The sequence below is a fragment of the Electrophorus electricus genome, chromosome 4 (genome assembly GCF_041902795.1).
Source record: "Electrophorus electricus isolate QZ-2024a chromosome 4, ASM4190279v1, whole genome shotgun sequence".
In the NCBI taxonomy this organism is placed as follows: Eukaryota; Metazoa; Chordata; class Actinopteri; order Gymnotiformes; family Gymnotidae; genus Electrophorus; species Electrophorus electricus.
The window spans coordinates 32,192,501-32,208,478 of record NC_137500.1 but is presented as its reverse complement, the minus strand read 5'-3'; the positions used below and the strand labels follow the sequence as shown (position 1 = coordinate 32,208,478).

Here is a 15,978-nt window from a genome sequence, read left to right as displayed (position 1 = left end):
GAAAGGAGAATTTTTAATGTCCCCACTCTTCATGTAAAAACAGCAGCAGCAATCAGGCCGTTGCCTTCCATGTAAAATTCTGTTAACACAACTGTGCAGATGTTTACACAGTTGACAGTTTGCGCACTACATTTGTGCTTTGCAGGATAGTAATGTTTAAATACGACGTCCAGCGCGTGTCAAAAATGAATTCCCAACAGATGTAAGTAATCAGTTTAAACTGGCGAGCAAATTCCGCTAAAAAAATTTTCTTGCAATGCCACCGATCTTCAAGTTCTTTGTCACTGTTGTGAAACTGCTAATCATATCTTGGCACATATGTGTGTACCATTGATTGCACACAACAGGAAGAATATGACAAAAAAAAAAATTCTATTTTTTTACATTCTGAACGAGGTGCGCGTGGTAATTGCTCTAGTGCAAGCTGTGTGTGCTCATTCGCCAATAGCACAGTGCGCGAGCTGGGTCCAGTGCACCTGAACGAGTCCTTCACAAAGCTCGTCCACACAGACGCCAACAGAATGGTGAGAGTTCGTACGGTTACCGAGACAATATGATCGAAAAAATCTTGATGTCCTTGATGACTGATAAATGACAAAAAAAAGAGAAGCAGTTGAAGAAAAGAAATTGAAGAAAGAAAAAAAAAAACCTGATGAGTGTGAAATAAATTTTAATAATATTTTAATTACATTGTAGGTTTTTGGTGGTGTATTTTATAGGTCTGTTGTTACACATTTAATAAATACATGTATCAGCAAAACATTTGTGCATGTATATTTAAAATAAATTAAAAATACACACATGCATGTAATTATTTGATATATGTATATATGTTTTATATATTTTCAGTGGTGTTAAAGTTATAGTTTTAGAGCAAAGTCATGAGAGGTCCTGAAGGTAATGAAGTGAGTTTGCAATGATCGGTGGCTGGTAGACGTGACGATGATCTTGAGATGAGCTTGAGATGAGCTTGAGATGAGCTTGAGCATGCCAATGTTACTATGGTCTCCTGTTCTTTATGATGCTTATGCTGCTTACTGTTATGCTTTTGCACTGGTGATGGCTTGTCTTCCTTTACAGTGGAACACATCAGATCTGAATGACAACGAAAGCTACATAGGTGAGGACTTCTCACCCTGTCACATGGTATCTGGCAAAGACAGCACCGGTGTGGCAGTGGTCTACCTGGTTGTGTTCTTCCTGGGTCTGCTGGGGAACAGCGTGGTGATCTACGTGGTGTGCCTGATGGAGAACCGCCGGACGTCCACCGACATCTTCCTGATGCACCTGGCTGTGGCCGACCTGCTCTTCTCGCTCACACTGCCGTTCTGGGCGGTCTACATCTACACCTCCAGCTGGGTGTTCGGCACCCACCTGTGCAAGCTGCTCTCCGGCGTGCAGGAGGCTAGCTTCTACGGCTCCGTCTTCCTGCTGGCCTGCATCAGCATCGACCGCTACATGGCCATCGTCAAGGCGACGCAGTTCGTCTGCAGCCAACGGCGGGTGGTGCGTCTGGTGTGCGGCGCGGTGTGGCTGGGTGCATGCGTGCTGGCGATGCCCGTCGTGGTGAAGCGGGAGGCGCTGTTGATGACCGGCTACGACATCATAGTGTGCTACGAGAACGTGACGGCGGAGGCGGTCGAGGCATGGCGCGTGAGCCTACGTGTGCTGCGTCACACGCTGGGCTTCTTCCTCCCCCTCACTGTCATGCTCTTCTGCTACAGCTGGACAGTAGGAACCCTCTTCCACTCACGCAACAGCCAGAAGCACAAGGCCATGCGGGTTATCCTGTGTGTGGTACTGGCGTTCCTCTTCTGCTGGCTGCCCAATAACATCACCAACTTCATTGACACACTGATGCGTAGTCAGATGATCCAGAACACATGCAACTTCCAGACTCAGATGGAGGAGGCCCTGCAGGTCACTGAGGCGTTGGCCTTCACCCACTGCGCCATAAACCCCATACTCTATGCCTTCATCGGCAAGAAGTTCCGCAACCACTTCCTGATGTCCCTGGTCAAGAGGGGTCTGGTGAGCAGAATGGTTCTCTCCAGGTACGGGCTGGGCTCCCCCAGCAGCTCGGGAAACTCACGAATGACATCTATCACACTGTAGATGCACAGGGACAAAGCTCACAGACACGGCAGGCACAGCAAGCCTGGACGCAGGGGAGTGTGTATTGACATTAAAAAAAACAACAAAAACTGCAGTTTAATTTTCGTCAGTTGTAAGTTGCCCTTTCGTTACATTTTTCTTTCATTGTTTTTTTTTATTTTATATTCCCAGTCATTTATGGTCATGATTTTGGATCAGCTCATTCGTTTATGAAATAAAATCTGCTAAATAAAATAAACATGTAATTCTGCTCATTCATGCAGATATTAAATCTTCATTTTTAATCATACCTGGACTACACAATCAATGTACAAAAAACTTTATCAAAGAATGATCTATAAAAACAACCTTATCCTGTTTATAAAGGATGGTTCTGTGGTTCTGAGTTCAGACTTTGTGGGCTGTGTTAACACTGAGCTACAAAATAAAATGTTATTACAGAATGTTATTACAAAACTTCATGTTATTACAGAAACTGTTAGGTTTCTATAATATATGTGTCTATAATAACGTAAATAAAATAAACATGTAATTCTGCTTATTCATGCAGATTTTAAGTCTTCATTTTTAATCATACCGAGACTACACAAACAATGTACAAAAAAAAAACTTTATCAGTGAATGATCTATAAAAACAACCTTATCCTGTTTGAAAGGATGGTTCTGTGGTTCTGAGTTTATACCTGTGTTAACACTGAGCTACCATGCACCCCCCCCCCCCCACACACACACACACACAGACAGGGTTTACAGAGTACTCAGGATTCTATCCTAAATGAACTACCCTCTTTCTGAAATATCTTAGTACTTCTAGGTAGGTCTGCTGCGTGAAGTTCCCTGGTCTCTCCAGGGACAGGTTGGGTGTGTTTGTAACAAAATAGAAGTAACAGATGCCTATTTTTGGAAAACATGGATTGTGAATTTTTTTAAGGGGCTAAGACAAAAACCTGGGGCAGATTAAAACTGGCCTGAGGTGTCCCCCCTAAAGCCCACATATTCAGAAATAAAACAAACAAACAAGACCAAAAAAACCCCCCAAACATATCTGTGCCCAATCAACTATACATTTGGTTTATACATTTTAGAAACGTTGTTTTATACCTCTCCTCTAATTACAGAATACAATCTTTAAGGAATACCCTCACTGTCTGCTCTATAAAGATTTTAAAATCAGCACAATCACAGTCAGTCCCCTTGTGAACCACAAGGCAACAGTGATTTATGAATAATTACAATTAATTAACTATAATTAATGTCACATTTAACCGCTCTGTCACTTAAAATTCAAACGTCCAATCCAAAAAATAATCCAATCTAAACATCCAAGGACCACCGGGTTCACGCAGAGACTAATTCATACACTCGTGCTCCACCTCAGTCGAAAGTACGTATTGCGTGGCGCATGAAGACCGTCGTTGCGTCATATGCCGTCGCGCGTGTACCGGGGCAAAAACCGGCGTTCTGTGTGGCGCGCGCTGGGTAACACGCGCAGCGACGGTAGCAGCAACCAAGCAACTGCTGTAGTTACACAGCGTCTCTACTGGGAAGGTACTTCTAATGTACGTTTTAATGGGCCGTAACGTTAACATCTTTACTACGTGTAACGATGCGACGTTAGCTAGCTTGCTAGATTAGTTTAGCCTCTGTTGGAAAGCTATAATAGCTAGCTAACGTTAGTTAGCACCCCATCTTGTTTTGGATGTGGATGTGATTTAGCTAGCTGGGCTAGCTAGCTCCATAACATTAGCGTTGTGCATTCATACACATGGATGTTGATTTAACTGAAGGGTGACCGGGTAAATGGCTGTGCGTTTGCTTTTTTAGTTAATCAGATGTACCTGATTCGTATTAGGCTTGTCCCGTTATTAGCAAACTAACTTGGTATATAGGCAGCTAGCTATAAATATTTTTGGTTATCTAGCCTTTACCGTCTGATTTCGCGTATTTTTAAAAATATTTTCTTTGCGTAATGTTATTTTGTACTTATCCGATATCGCTGTTGACAGGGGTATCAAGTTAGGATACCTCACTAGGATACTTGATTCTAAATGCAATACCTGTTGCTTCTCGGGAATTAAATGATAGCCGGCACCCCGATGACCGCGGCGGCTCTAGATTTGTCTTTGCTTGCCGTCCTAACTAACTTAGCTAACCTAGCAGATGTAACTGAAATGTAAAACGAGGCTGCTTGACTGTCTATTAATAACACACGTTGCACTTGATCTAACATCCTGCAGCGTCCAGGATTCAGGCTGTCCGTTGTATCTTATCGAGGTTTGAACTACTCCACCTTCTGTAAACACGGGCGATGTGCCTGCGTGTTAATTTCCACATAGAAAATTATTCAGGAAGACGTGTGTGCGCCTTTCTGACACGCTGCCTCCTTTCTGTGTGCAGGATTTCATGTTGGCGATGATCACAATATTTAGGACCATATAAAAAGCAGACCACGACTGAATCCCTGTGAGCCAATATCGTGCAAAAATGAAGCGTCAGAAGTCTGTATTCCAGGTGTTCCAGCACAGTCTCAAGCCTTCAAGGAAAACGTTCATGTTCTTGTTCGTCATAACGTGGCTGGTGGTCACAATACATTCTGATGAGGATTACTACAAGTTACTGGGAATTTCAAGGGAAGCTAGCACCCGTGAGGTTCGGCAGGCCTTTAAGAAGCTTGCACTGACCATGCACCCGGACAAGAACCCAGTGAGTGCTCTGACATGCAGGCCTACCGTCTTTTCAACGCTGAGGCACCTTCCGAGTACCGAATCTCAATATCTTTACTTGACCAATATTGTCAGATACTGTCGGTTAATGTAAATATTGTCAACCTGAATTAACTATGAAAGTGAGGTTAAATGTCATTTGAGATCAGGTTAAAGACATCAATGTCAAACCACTGCTTCCTGTTTCAGTTATTTCCATCACCCCGTATACCTCCATAGTTGCCATGACACTTTTTTTTCTTCTTTTTTTTTGTCCCTCTAGAATGATGAGACGGCCCACGAGAAGTTCCTGAAGATCAACCGTGCATATGAGGTGCTGAAGGATGAAGACCTGAGGAAGAAGTATGACAAGTATGGAGAAAAGGGTCTCCAGGACGACCAGCAGGGAGGCAGATATGAGAGCTGGAACTACTACAAATATGATTTCGGTAGCTATTTCCTGAGTCTCAGACGCTTTCCAGAAGCTGATAGGTTTTCAGGGTACTTTGTCTGTATAGATGTGTACAATTTATTAACTTGAGTGATTGAACGGCTTCTGTTTTGCAGGCATTTATGACGATGATCCTGAAGTTATCACTCTAGACAGAGGGGACTTTGGTAAGTGAAGCGTTTGTCTCTAACAGATTGTGTTGGCAGCAGACGACACAGTGCCACACGTGTGTTGCATTGTGTTAGAGACCCTTTACTCCAGCTGCGTCATCTGCAAGTATCTGTTGGTTGGTTTGTTTTGCATGTGTATGTCTTTTTGGTACAGACGCAGCAGTCAATTCAGGAGAAGTCTGGTTCGTGAATTTCTATTATCCCCGGTGTTCCCACTGTCATGAGTTGGCCCCCACGGTGAGTCACCTGTTTTATTTCCTCAGAACTGCTGTGCTGTGCTGCTGCTGTGTGTGGTGGTTGTGGTTGTTGTGGTGTGTGTGTGTGTGTGTGTTTCAGTTAAGTTGAAGTTTTGCGTTATTGACATGACATTTTATATTTGAAATGTAGTGTGTAGGACATGCGTATAACAATTGAAAAAATGTTCATTATCAGATATTTCTATGTACTATCGGTGGTGGTTCTAGTGCATTTGAAATGGGAGGGCCAAGCTGGGGCCGTGTGTTCGCAAGAGAGAGGAAACACTCCTCATTTAGGAGGGGCGTGTGGGTGCCAAGCTTGTAGTCATGGCGGCATTGTCCCTCACTGGCCCCTCCCTGGAACTGCCACTGTGTACTAATAAAAATGACAAACATATAAAATGTCAAACATATTATTTATTTCTTTAAATATATTAAAGAAAGGAAAATGTTGGTTGTTAACTATTTCTGTGTAATAACTAAAGAAAGCCGACTTATCACGTCTAACGATGAACAATTTAAGCATTAGATTCTTGGAAATATAAATAGGATATCCAGTCTTGCAGAAAAATGATCCCAGTGTGTCATTGTTTGGTTTGTAATTTTTGCCCCTCCATGTAGTGGCGGGAGTTTGCTAAAGAGATGGACGGCGTGGTGCGCATCGGTGCGGTGAACTGTGGGGACAACAGCAGGCTGTGTCGCAGTAAAGGCGTCAGCAGCTACCCCAGTCTTCTCGTCTTCAGAGCCGGCGTGGTGAGCAGCACGCCTGCCGTGTGCCCTTTCAGCAGCGTCTTCTACAAAAAAACAATATTGTATAAATGTTATTTTATTAACAAGCTTGGTCCAGACATACAGTAGACTAAACGTTAAAATAGTCTCCGCTAAATGGGAAGTTTGTCTAAAATGGAGAGGTCCTGAGAAAAGTAAAATCTCTCTTCACGGCTTGTGTTTTGCTGTGCCAGTAACTCTGACGGTTTGAGCTCTACACCTGAATTCAAAGGCATTTGTTAATTTTGTGTGTCTGTGTCCAGAACCCAGAGAAGTACTACGGGGACAGGTCCAAGCGCAGCCTTACCCAGTTTGCAATGCAGTTTGTGACGAGCAAAGTGTCTGAGCTTTGGCAAGGTAGCATCGCAAACCCTCGTCATGCTGCATTCAGCCGTCGTAACTGCTGTCCATATATTAAAGTGTAAAAATACTCAATACCCTGTAGTTCTAGATTTTTTTTTTTACATTTTTGTTTTTTGAAGGAAATATTTTCACCGAGATTGAGCAGGCATTCGCCTCCAGAGTTGGATGGCTCATAACCTTTTGTGCTGACACCGGAGGTAAGACCTCCCCTCAACTCAAGGAAAAAATTCTTACATTCTAGCTTTCTTAAGTTGCAAATTAACTTCTCAATAAGATATGCAGGCTGTTCAGTAAAAGTTTTTCATTGGATGTTTTTTTTTTTTTTTTTTTACTTTACAACAGACTGCCTGGAGTCACAGACAAGACAGAAGCTTGCTGGAATGTTGGTAGGCCATATTTCCTTTGTGCTGTGATTATTCCTAATGGCACACCCTGCAAAAGCTTCCCACCACTCTGTAGTGGTCAGTGCAGTGACAGCTGCTGGAATGGAAGTGTTGTGCGTGTGTGTGATGTGTCTCTACAGGACGGGCTGGTGAAGGTAGGCTGGATTGACTGCACCATGCACACGGATTTGTGTGGAAGCTTTGACGTCACCTCCAGCACCACAGCCCTGTTCCCCCCCGACAGCTCACTCACCCAGGAGGGCAGCGTGCTGGTAACCTGTCCTTTCAGCTGGTCTGTCTGTCTGTTTGTTTTTTGTTGTTGTTATACTACAATGTTTACATTTTTGTTTACTATTAATTATATCACTCAGTGTAGTCTCATTTAGGCTTACAATGAAAACATCATGATGTTAAAAGTGTAATAACGTGTATTTGTGATATGTTTAGTCAGATCCTCAGGTAGGAATGTGGTTCTACCTTCTTTGAGTGTGGTTTTCTTTCTTTAGCTGCTAAGTGACTAGGGTTTTTGTCATGTAGTTTCTGAAGACACTGGATGCCAGAGAGATCTACCTACAGGTGTTGCAGCACATGCCTGATCTGGAGACTCTCACCAAGAACAGCTTTGAGGTAAGGGATGTCAGCGTGACTGGTTTTGTAGTTATTGATATAAACACTAGTGGGTATGTGTGGTATTGACTGTGAACATGAGTGGTTATGTGTAGTATTGATTATGCACCTGAGTGGGTATGTGTGGTAGCTAGTTTGTCTAATAACAGATACGTACATAAGTGATTGTGTAGTTATGGCTATGAAGACAAATGATTTTGTAGTAATGGATCTGTTTTGCTGGGAGTGTTGGTGTGGGTGGGTGCGTGCGTGGGTGGGTGCGTGCGTGCGTGGGTGGGTGCATGTGGGTGTGGGTGCATGGGTGTGTGCTGAAACTTGCCCACACACACACACACACAGAGAGAGCAGAGCTCAGTGTTGCCTGTATTGTGTTTGAGTCTTCCATCCTCCAGGACACTGCAGTTCTGTTGCAGTAACTAAGTCCACTGATTGATTTTGATTGAACTGATTTCAGGACAAGTTGGCTCATCATCGCTGGCTGGTCAGTTTTGTATTTGGGGGGAACAGCGCCGCTGTGCACGAGTACAAAAAGCTTGGTGCTCTCCTCCGAGATGCTCACATCCAGGTTCAGAGATGCCACATTTTCTAGTCCTTAGTTTCTGTGTGCCGTGATTTCCTACTGTATTCTATCTAACGTGCAGTTTCCCATATTCAGTGGTGTGCACCTCCCTGCTGTGTGTGCAGGTAGGGAAGGTGGACTGTCTGTCGGAGGCGCAGTTGTGTGCCTCTCTCTACATCCAGAAGCCCTGCGTGGCCGTCTTCAAAGGCCTTGGCATTCACGACTTTGAGATCCATCACGGTATTTTCACATAACCCTTTAATACACCAAACCTCACCTGCACTCACAGTGCGGTAGGTGACTCTGTTTCCTCATCATTAGAAAACACCGGTTTCCTTTTGGAAGCAATGTGTTCTTTTTACATTTTTGTTTGGTGTTGCACTGAAGTAAACTAAAGTCGTATCTGAAACTGCTAACGTTCACATGGTTGATGACGATTGGAAGATGATGGTGCCAGTCAGCATAGAGGCATGGCTGTCTACAGCGGTTGGCTCTGATTGGCATTTAGCTGGGCCCGTAAGCGTCTTTGTCTGCCCGTTCCCGCCCCCTCCTGCCCTCAGGTAAAGACGCGCTGTACAACATCGTGGCGTTTGCGAAGGAAAGTGTTAGCGCCCATGTCACAACCCTGCGGCCGGAGAACTTCCCCCGTGACGAGAAGGTGCCCTGGCTGGTCGATTTCTTTGCCCCTGTGAGTTCTACCACCCCAAAAGAAAACCGAACAACCCCCCCCCGATAAATGTTTCACTCCTTTATCTGTTTACTTACTAATTAACATTTATTTTTATGTGAATTTAACATAAATTTATGTTCATTTATGTTTATTTAATCATGAAGACACACATTTGCACAGCTAACATTTTGTGTGTGTGTGTGTGTGTGTGTGTACTTCAGTGGTGTCCCCCCTGTCGTGCTTTGCTTCCTGAGCTCAGGAAAGCCTCCATCCAGCTACACGGACAGATGAAGTTTGGCACTTTGGACTGTACCATACACCAGGGCCTCTGTAGCATGGTGAGTCCTACACACAGAGTCCTGTGGAGTTTCATGCTGTCTGACTGATGTTCATTTGATGGTGTGAAATTAAAAACAAACCATCATACAAATGCACATTGTAAGTGAGGATAAATTCCTGTTACCAGTCTGAGGGTCACTTTGCATTCTTATTCTGCATTTGAATATGCTACAAGCTGAAATAACTCCTTTTTAAAGAACCTTAATTGAACTGAACAGCACATCAGTTTTCAGTTTTTAATTTATAAACCGATATGTGGAAAAAATAGTTCTGTAAATATAAGTGAGTACTGGCACAAAAGTTTCTCCTCACTGGCAAATGTTTTCTCAATCTTTTAAATATCACAATAACCGTCTCCTCGTTGGGAAGAGAGAATGTCTTCAGTTTGTTACACTTCAGTCCTCAGGCACCTCAGGGATTTCTCTGCCCCCTGTGGGGTAATGGTGGAACCCCCAGAGTTTTCTACCCAGCTTTGGAAGCCATCATATGAAAACTGTAGTGTTTACTTGGTCCATGCTTGTTTGCTCCTGTCAGGACACACTCCCCCAAAAATGTATTTGGATGTTGCTGGTGTTGAAAATAACGGGTTCCTGCTGTATTTTTTTTGGTATTTTGGTCTGATTTTAATGAAAAAAGTGACACTGGTTTGTCACAGCAGTTTTTTTTCCCCAAGCATAGTACTGTGTATAGTATGTATTTCAAACTTGTTATCACTGTTTGTTCAGTCTGCTGCTTGCTAATGAGAATTCTTTGGTCGTGATCAGAACCTGCTTGTAGCTGAGCAGATGCACAGCTGAAGTTTCCTGTTAAATTTCACTGTGCTGATTTAATACTGATAGCAGTGCAACTGACAACCATCTGAACAATTTTCTACAGGAAACTAGAGAGAATTCTGAAAACTGTGATGATGAAGGTGTTTTGAGAGAGTGTGTCACTACTGTTTTCAATCACAGAAGCAGACAATATAACAATAAATGACAAAATGCAAAAAATTATAAAAATGAAAACTATAGGTCTATAGAATGACCTTTCTGAGCATACAAATGGCTTAAATACAATTTTTACATTTTCCTAAAACAAAAATCTAACCTACACGAGTCACCCATCTTCCATCCTCGTGCCTCTTTTCTCTTTCAGTACAACATTAACGCGTACCCAACAACTGTCGTCTTCAACAAGTCCAGTGTTCATGAGTACGAGGGTCACCATTCCGCCGACGGCATCCTGGAGTTCGTACAGGTGAGCTGAGGTGTGTCCGTGTCGGATACGGACCCAACCCTTTGTCAGGTACAGAGCCGTCTCGTTCAGGCCTGGCTCCTCCCGGTGAGATGCGCTGTGTGCGGTTTTCTTTCACACACGTTCCTTTTCTGTCCCAGTGCAGCCCTTGCCTTACTGACAGCCACGTCTTGGCATCTGATTCATCTCAAAATAATCTGAAAATCTAGAAAGAAATAACAAGAAAATAATAATAAAATAAAGCAAATTATTAAAATGATGAGGGAAATTATAATCATTCAAATATTAAAATGAATTTAAAAAAATTAAATGAAATCCTAAAATATGAGAGGTGAAAGGTAAAAAAATTCCAATATTTAAAAAATAATACAGCATTTAAACATCCAATATTTAATAAATCCACATACCAGGATGGAAGACACTGAATGCAGTTGTGCTGTAGTGTCCTGCACTATAGTCAAAGTCAAAGCTAAATGTATTTCTAAAGCACTTTTTTACAACAGATTAAAAAGGCCAAAATCATTACAAAGCAGCTTTACGGGTGTCCGAGCCCCCCCGGTGAACAAGCCAAGGGTGACCGTGGCAAGCAAAAACTCCCTAAGAGAACGAGGGAGAAACCTCGAGAGGAACCAAGACTCAGCACTACTCTGGTCAACACCAGACCACAACAGAAACTGTTGTAAAGACAATAGAACATTTTGTCTATAAGGATTTATACCAATGTTTTATATTGGTATTAATCCTTATCAGTCTTCCTGCTCTGTTTCATCTCATGTGACATCAGAAGATCAAGCGGACCCTGACAGAACACCTTATGTCCCAGGGCGCCTCCAGATCTTTGTTCCTGCACTGCCCACTACAATCACGGTTACCTGACACAACCTGGGGCTAGTCCTCTTATGTAGTCTGTTTGTTTTACGTTTTATTTACTTGGCAGATTATTTTATTCAGAGGGACTTACAGTTTCAATCATGTTAGTATGTTTTGTTATTTTTTTAATTAATAATGATATAATAAAAAATAATGTATTTATGCTTGGTGAATCAGTGGTATCTCAGTGGTTAAGGTATTTCACTTGTAATCAGGAGGGTGCCAGTTCAGATCCCACAACTCCCAGGTTGCCACTGCTGGGCCCCTGATCAAAGCCCAAGTCTCCAACTGGTCATAAATTCTCACGTGCGTGTGGCACTCTTCTGCAGTATCAGTATCACTGAGGTTGAAATCATAATATTCGTTACCAATGATATATCGTTCACCCTTAATGGAGTCAAATTCAGTCTCTTGCTCACGAGCGCGCGATGGTGTGTATTGTAGGATCTGGCAAACCCGGTGGTGGTGACGCTGACCCCGGAGACGTTTCAGGAGCTGGTGAGGAGGAGGAAGCACGCAGAGACATGGGTGGTGGACTTCTACGCGCCGTGGTGCGGGCCGTGTCAGGCCCTGCTTCCCGAGTGGAGACGGCTCGCTCGGGTACCCCCACTACTGCCATGTGACTTCCATTAGCCGGTGGTGAACTGATCGGTGCTTATGGCAGGATATGGTCTGAGATAATATGCCATGTTCATACATACCTCTTATTCATAACAGACTGGCAAAGTGTCTATCTTAATTTTTAAAAAGTCTAATTTGTGTTTCTAAAAATGTAAAAATGCTTTTTCTTTTATTTTTTGTTTACTGAGATTGTGTGTGTGTGTGTGTGTGTGTGTGTGTGTGTGTACACACAGATGCTGAGTGGGCTGATAAACGTGGGTACGGTGGACTGTCAGAAGCACCATTCGTTCTGTCAGAGTGAGAGTGTACGCGCTTACCCAGAGATTCGCCTCTTCCCCCAGAACCGCCGAGACCAGTACCAGTATGACTGCTACTAGACACTTCACTGTCACTGCTCACACAGACGCCCTGACTTCACACAGCACTCTGACGGCCGTAGCGTTGCAGCCAGAAATGGGAGTTTCACAGCTGCGTTTTAATGGTTCATTATGGCAGTATTATGGTTTATTGTAGAATTTCACATCCTGTACTAAACCACACATACCAGTTCTCACACGCATACACTAACACTAGATCACTGAGAGCGCCAATGAAAGCAGTTTACACATACACACTAATCTTTGGCTGTTTCACTCAACCGCAGAGACCATTCTGCACATTCACTACCACAGTATTACAACACTCACGTTGGCCCCTTTACACAATCCAGTAGTTTCTGCCTTTTTGCATTACACTGCTTGTCATAATGAGGCAAATGGACTCCGTCACCCCTATCAGTAAACACACTCCTCTAGTACGTTGAGGTGTCTTGTGCACCGTGACATGTCAACCCTAACAGGAGACACACTCCTCTAATATGCAGAGATGTCTCATGTACCATAACATCTATAACGAGCTCCTTGTTCCTTTTTGTCCCACAGTGACTATAAAGGTTGGCACAGAGATGCCCACTCACTCAAGACATGGGCCCTCAGGTAAGCTCCAGAATGCTCGCTGCTACCCTGGTACTGCACGTTTTCAAGGCATCAGGTTCGAGCACACCTGATTTAGTTCTTCAGACTTACACCTGCTTTAAACAACGTTGCTAAGATGTCATTTCATTTCATTCAAATCAACTAAAAAAAACAGGTTTAGTGTCTATAGACACATTTGAGCAGGGTTGTAATTCCTGTTGGCCAAGACGGCTCCCGTAAAGTTTCAGCTGTCGCTTACTGTTGAGACGATTTATTTCTGTAAACGACAGTGTCTTCATCCAGCCTGGAACTGCTGCTGGATTTAAAACTGGTTGTGGTGCGAAACGGTTTAGTAATGTGTTAATGTTACTGTTAGCTGTAGCAGATTTGTGGCTCCAGTACAACAGAAACACATCTCCGCCAAGTTGGGGTATTGGGGACATTTAGTAAACTTGATTTCGGTCAGGTTTTTTCTAGAAAAATAAGGAATACAATCTTGACCGTGACACTTGAAGACTAGCAACTCAAAACTGACCTGCTGTTTTCACAGCTACTTGCCCCGGGCATCTGTGGATCTGTCACCCGAAGATTTTAGAAGGAAGGTTCTGGAAGGCCAGGAGCACTGGGTGCTGGATTTCTACGCCCCATGGTGTGGCCCATGCCAGCATTTTGCCCCGGAGTTTGAGGTTCTCGCTCGGGTATGGCTATCTCTCCTACTTCCTGTCCGAGTCCAGCATCACTACAAAGTACAAACAAGTCTTGAGATTGAGGAAGCACCTGCATGGGAAGCCCCTGCACTGCATAGTTTAGTGGGTTTTCTTTCCCCCAGCTGTGATGCATTAACCCATAAAATGCCGAGAGCCTTCACAGAAACAGCTCCGCTGCTGGAGTTCTCTTTCCTGTCAAGAGGAATTGTTTATAAATGCAACAATTAGATTGATTTCGCAAATTGTCAGATGTGATTGTGTGTGTTCTGTGAATACAGTCCTCGTATTATGATTAAGAATCCTAATATTTGATTTTGCAATGTTCATGTTGTGATTATAAACTATATTTTACTCATTTCATGGTTTATTTTTTTAATAAAATCCTGGTAATGCAGCGATTTATTGCAACTTCTGCAGTTAGACAGATTTTTCCGAAGGGCTCCAGAGAGATTAGGGGGTTGGTTTTAAATAATCTGGAAGGCACCTAATGTAGAAACTAATCTGGAAAATGGTTTGTTGCATTTTTCATAAAATTAAAACCAATTAAAAAAAACCTTCACATGGAAGTTTAACCTGTAAGTCTAATGGAGCTCCAGTTAGCCATCTGATCAGCTACAGACTAGCGGTGGATCTAACCAATCAAAACTGCACATGCAAAGTGCTAATCTGTGCCTATAACTGAAGGTGTGAATAACTCACAAATGACACTTGAGAAGCAGACGTGTGAATTTTGGATTGCAAGTCAAAAATTAAAAAATAAATACATAAAGTGCCAGTTTGACAGTGATTTTGTGATTCCTTTCAACAGGAAGTCACCTGTACACGCGTGCTGTCAGACATGCACCAATCTGCCTTCCTGCGTATTTTCTCTGTTGCAGTAATGAGATTGGCCAAACTGACTTCACAGTTGCGTGTGCGTGTTCACATCCTGTCTCTGATCAGAGTGACTGTGCCTTCAGATGCTTCCCTATTTGCCCTGAACGCTATTTCTGACATCGTTTTTTATTTTTTAATCCAGTCCTTGCCCTACACACTCTGAGTTGGGTTGTTGCTGGATCTTATACATCTTGGTGGGCAGGTGTGGGACCACACAATGGAGTCCTCATGTTGCTAAATGTGATCTGCATCATCCATATCATATTGGGGGAGGGGGGGTTGTTCTCGTTTGTGCCTGTGGTAACAACCCAAAGAACACAGTGATGATTCATCATCAGAAACAGATGGAGAGGTCCTGATTAAACGGAAATAACGTATTAAAAAATATTACATTTCTTAATTTTGTTGGCTGGAGTTGGTGAGCAGTCATTGGTGTGGTATTTGGCTCAGGTGCATTAATGACGGTGGGTCGTGTGTTTCTCCACACCCACTGTGACTTCTGTCCTGTATGCAGGGTCCTCTCTGGTGTATGAGTGAGCATGCTCTAACGTGAGTGGACTGGGAGAGTGTTGATGGGAAAGTGGCGGTCTGGACTGGTGTGTTATGAATGCGTTTTTCATAACCTGCAGATGCTAAAGGGGACAGTGAGGGCAGGGAAGGTGGACTGTCAGGCGCACTACCAGACATGTCAGAGTGCGGGAATCACAGCCTACCCCACGGTCCGCTTCTACCCCTACCTCGGCACCACGCGGGTAAGTGCCACCCTGCCCCCCCCCCCCCCACACACACACACACACGCACACCCACAGCCTTCTTACACTTATATACACACATTCCTGTTTTTCTCTGTCTCACTCACGCAGCGAGGACATGGAGGTGAGTATGTTGACAGCCGTGACTCTGCTGTCATCGCTGATGTCATCCACCAGAGACTGCAGCAGCTGGCTCAGCATACCAAATCCAAACTTAAGGTAATGGAGCAGGACATGTAGGGTTGAAACTGAACACGGCAGGCTGGAATAACCCCTGACACGCAGGAGGCCTTTCTGTTTGTTTACACTCACGGTGGCGGGATAACTTAATCCGGTGGCTGTGCTAAACACATCATTTAGCTATTGAGACTCCGTCTGGTTTGTTTTTGTGTTTCAGGATGAACTGTAAGACATTACTCGTTTTCAAATCTCATTCTTCACCGACTATTTTGGCCTGCGGGATACCGAGATGGGACGGACCGTGGTGTTGCGTGCACACACACACACCAATGTCAACCACTCTGGTGAGGCGAACGCTCTACCAGAAGAAAGCGAGTTTACCTCAGCCTTGTGTTCAAAC

General features: G+C 43.6%; 2 protein-coding genes and 1 long non-coding RNA gene across 5 annotated transcripts in view; 2 read left to right on the top strand and 1 right to left on the bottom strand.

Annotated features, from left to right (window-relative positions):
* Positions 1–34: 34 nt before the first annotated feature.
* Positions 35–2,679, top strand: cxcr2 (chemokine (C-X-C motif) receptor 2). Its single transcript, XM_027022454.3, has 2 exons — positions 35–524; positions 1,081–2,679. Exons 1-2 carry the CDS (start codon positions 522–524, stop codon positions 2,113–2,115), a joined length of 1,038 nt encoding a protein of 345 aa, XP_026878255.2. The 5' UTR covers positions 35–521; the 3' UTR covers positions 2,116–2,679.
* Positions 2,680–3,534: 855 nt separating this feature from the next.
* dnajc10 (DnaJ (Hsp40) homolog, subfamily C, member 10) overlaps positions 3,535–15,978 on the top strand; it is a 13,089-nt gene continuing 645 nt past the window's right edge. The window contains exons 1-24 of one of the 3 annotated variants that reach the window (XM_081713323.1): positions 3,549–3,663; positions 4,353–4,389; positions 4,513–4,818; positions 5,101–5,266; positions 5,385–5,435; positions 5,593–5,675; positions 6,296–6,427; positions 6,706–6,799; positions 6,925–7,002; positions 7,148–7,191; positions 7,329–7,460; positions 7,726–7,815; positions 8,270–8,380; positions 8,500–8,614; positions 8,935–9,062; positions 9,266–9,382; positions 10,521–10,622; positions 11,934–12,089; positions 12,344–12,471; positions 13,031–13,084; positions 13,614–13,761; positions 15,276–15,398; positions 15,510–15,617; positions 15,796–15,978. The exon at positions 15,796–15,978 is cut by the window's right edge and continues 645 nt beyond it. In XM_081713323.1, coding sequence (XP_081569449.1) covers positions 4,600–4,818; positions 5,101–5,266; positions 5,385–5,435; positions 5,593–5,675; positions 6,296–6,427; positions 6,706–6,799; positions 6,925–7,002; positions 7,148–7,191; positions 7,329–7,460; positions 7,726–7,815; positions 8,270–8,380; positions 8,500–8,614; positions 8,935–9,062; positions 9,266–9,382; positions 10,521–10,622; positions 11,934–12,089; positions 12,344–12,471; positions 13,031–13,084; positions 13,614–13,761; positions 15,276–15,398; positions 15,510–15,617; positions 15,796–15,807 — 2,391 coding nt within the window. In that variant the 5' untranslated portion in view covers positions 3,549–3,663; positions 4,353–4,389; positions 4,513–4,599 and the 3' untranslated portion in view covers positions 15,808–15,978. Of the gene's footprint in view, positions 3,675–4,352; positions 4,390–4,512; positions 4,819–5,100; positions 5,267–5,384; positions 5,436–5,592; positions 5,676–6,295; positions 6,428–6,705; positions 6,800–6,924; positions 7,003–7,147; positions 7,192–7,328; positions 7,461–7,725; positions 7,816–8,269; positions 8,381–8,499; positions 8,615–8,934; positions 9,063–9,265; positions 9,383–10,520; positions 10,623–11,933; positions 12,090–12,343; positions 12,472–13,030; positions 13,085–13,613; positions 13,762–15,275; positions 15,399–15,509; positions 15,618–15,795 lie in introns of all 3 variants that reach the window. The other 2 variants (XM_027022434.3, XM_027022441.3) reach the window with 2 other exon arrangements.
* LOC118240989 (uncharacterized) overlaps positions 13,678–15,978 on the bottom strand; it is a 5,442-nt gene continuing 3,141 nt past the window's right edge. Inside the window, exon 4 of the long non-coding RNA XR_004775762.2 lies at positions 13,678–13,802. This is a non-coding gene — a long non-coding RNA (uncharacterized LOC118240989). The remainder of the gene's footprint in view (positions 13,803–15,978) is intronic.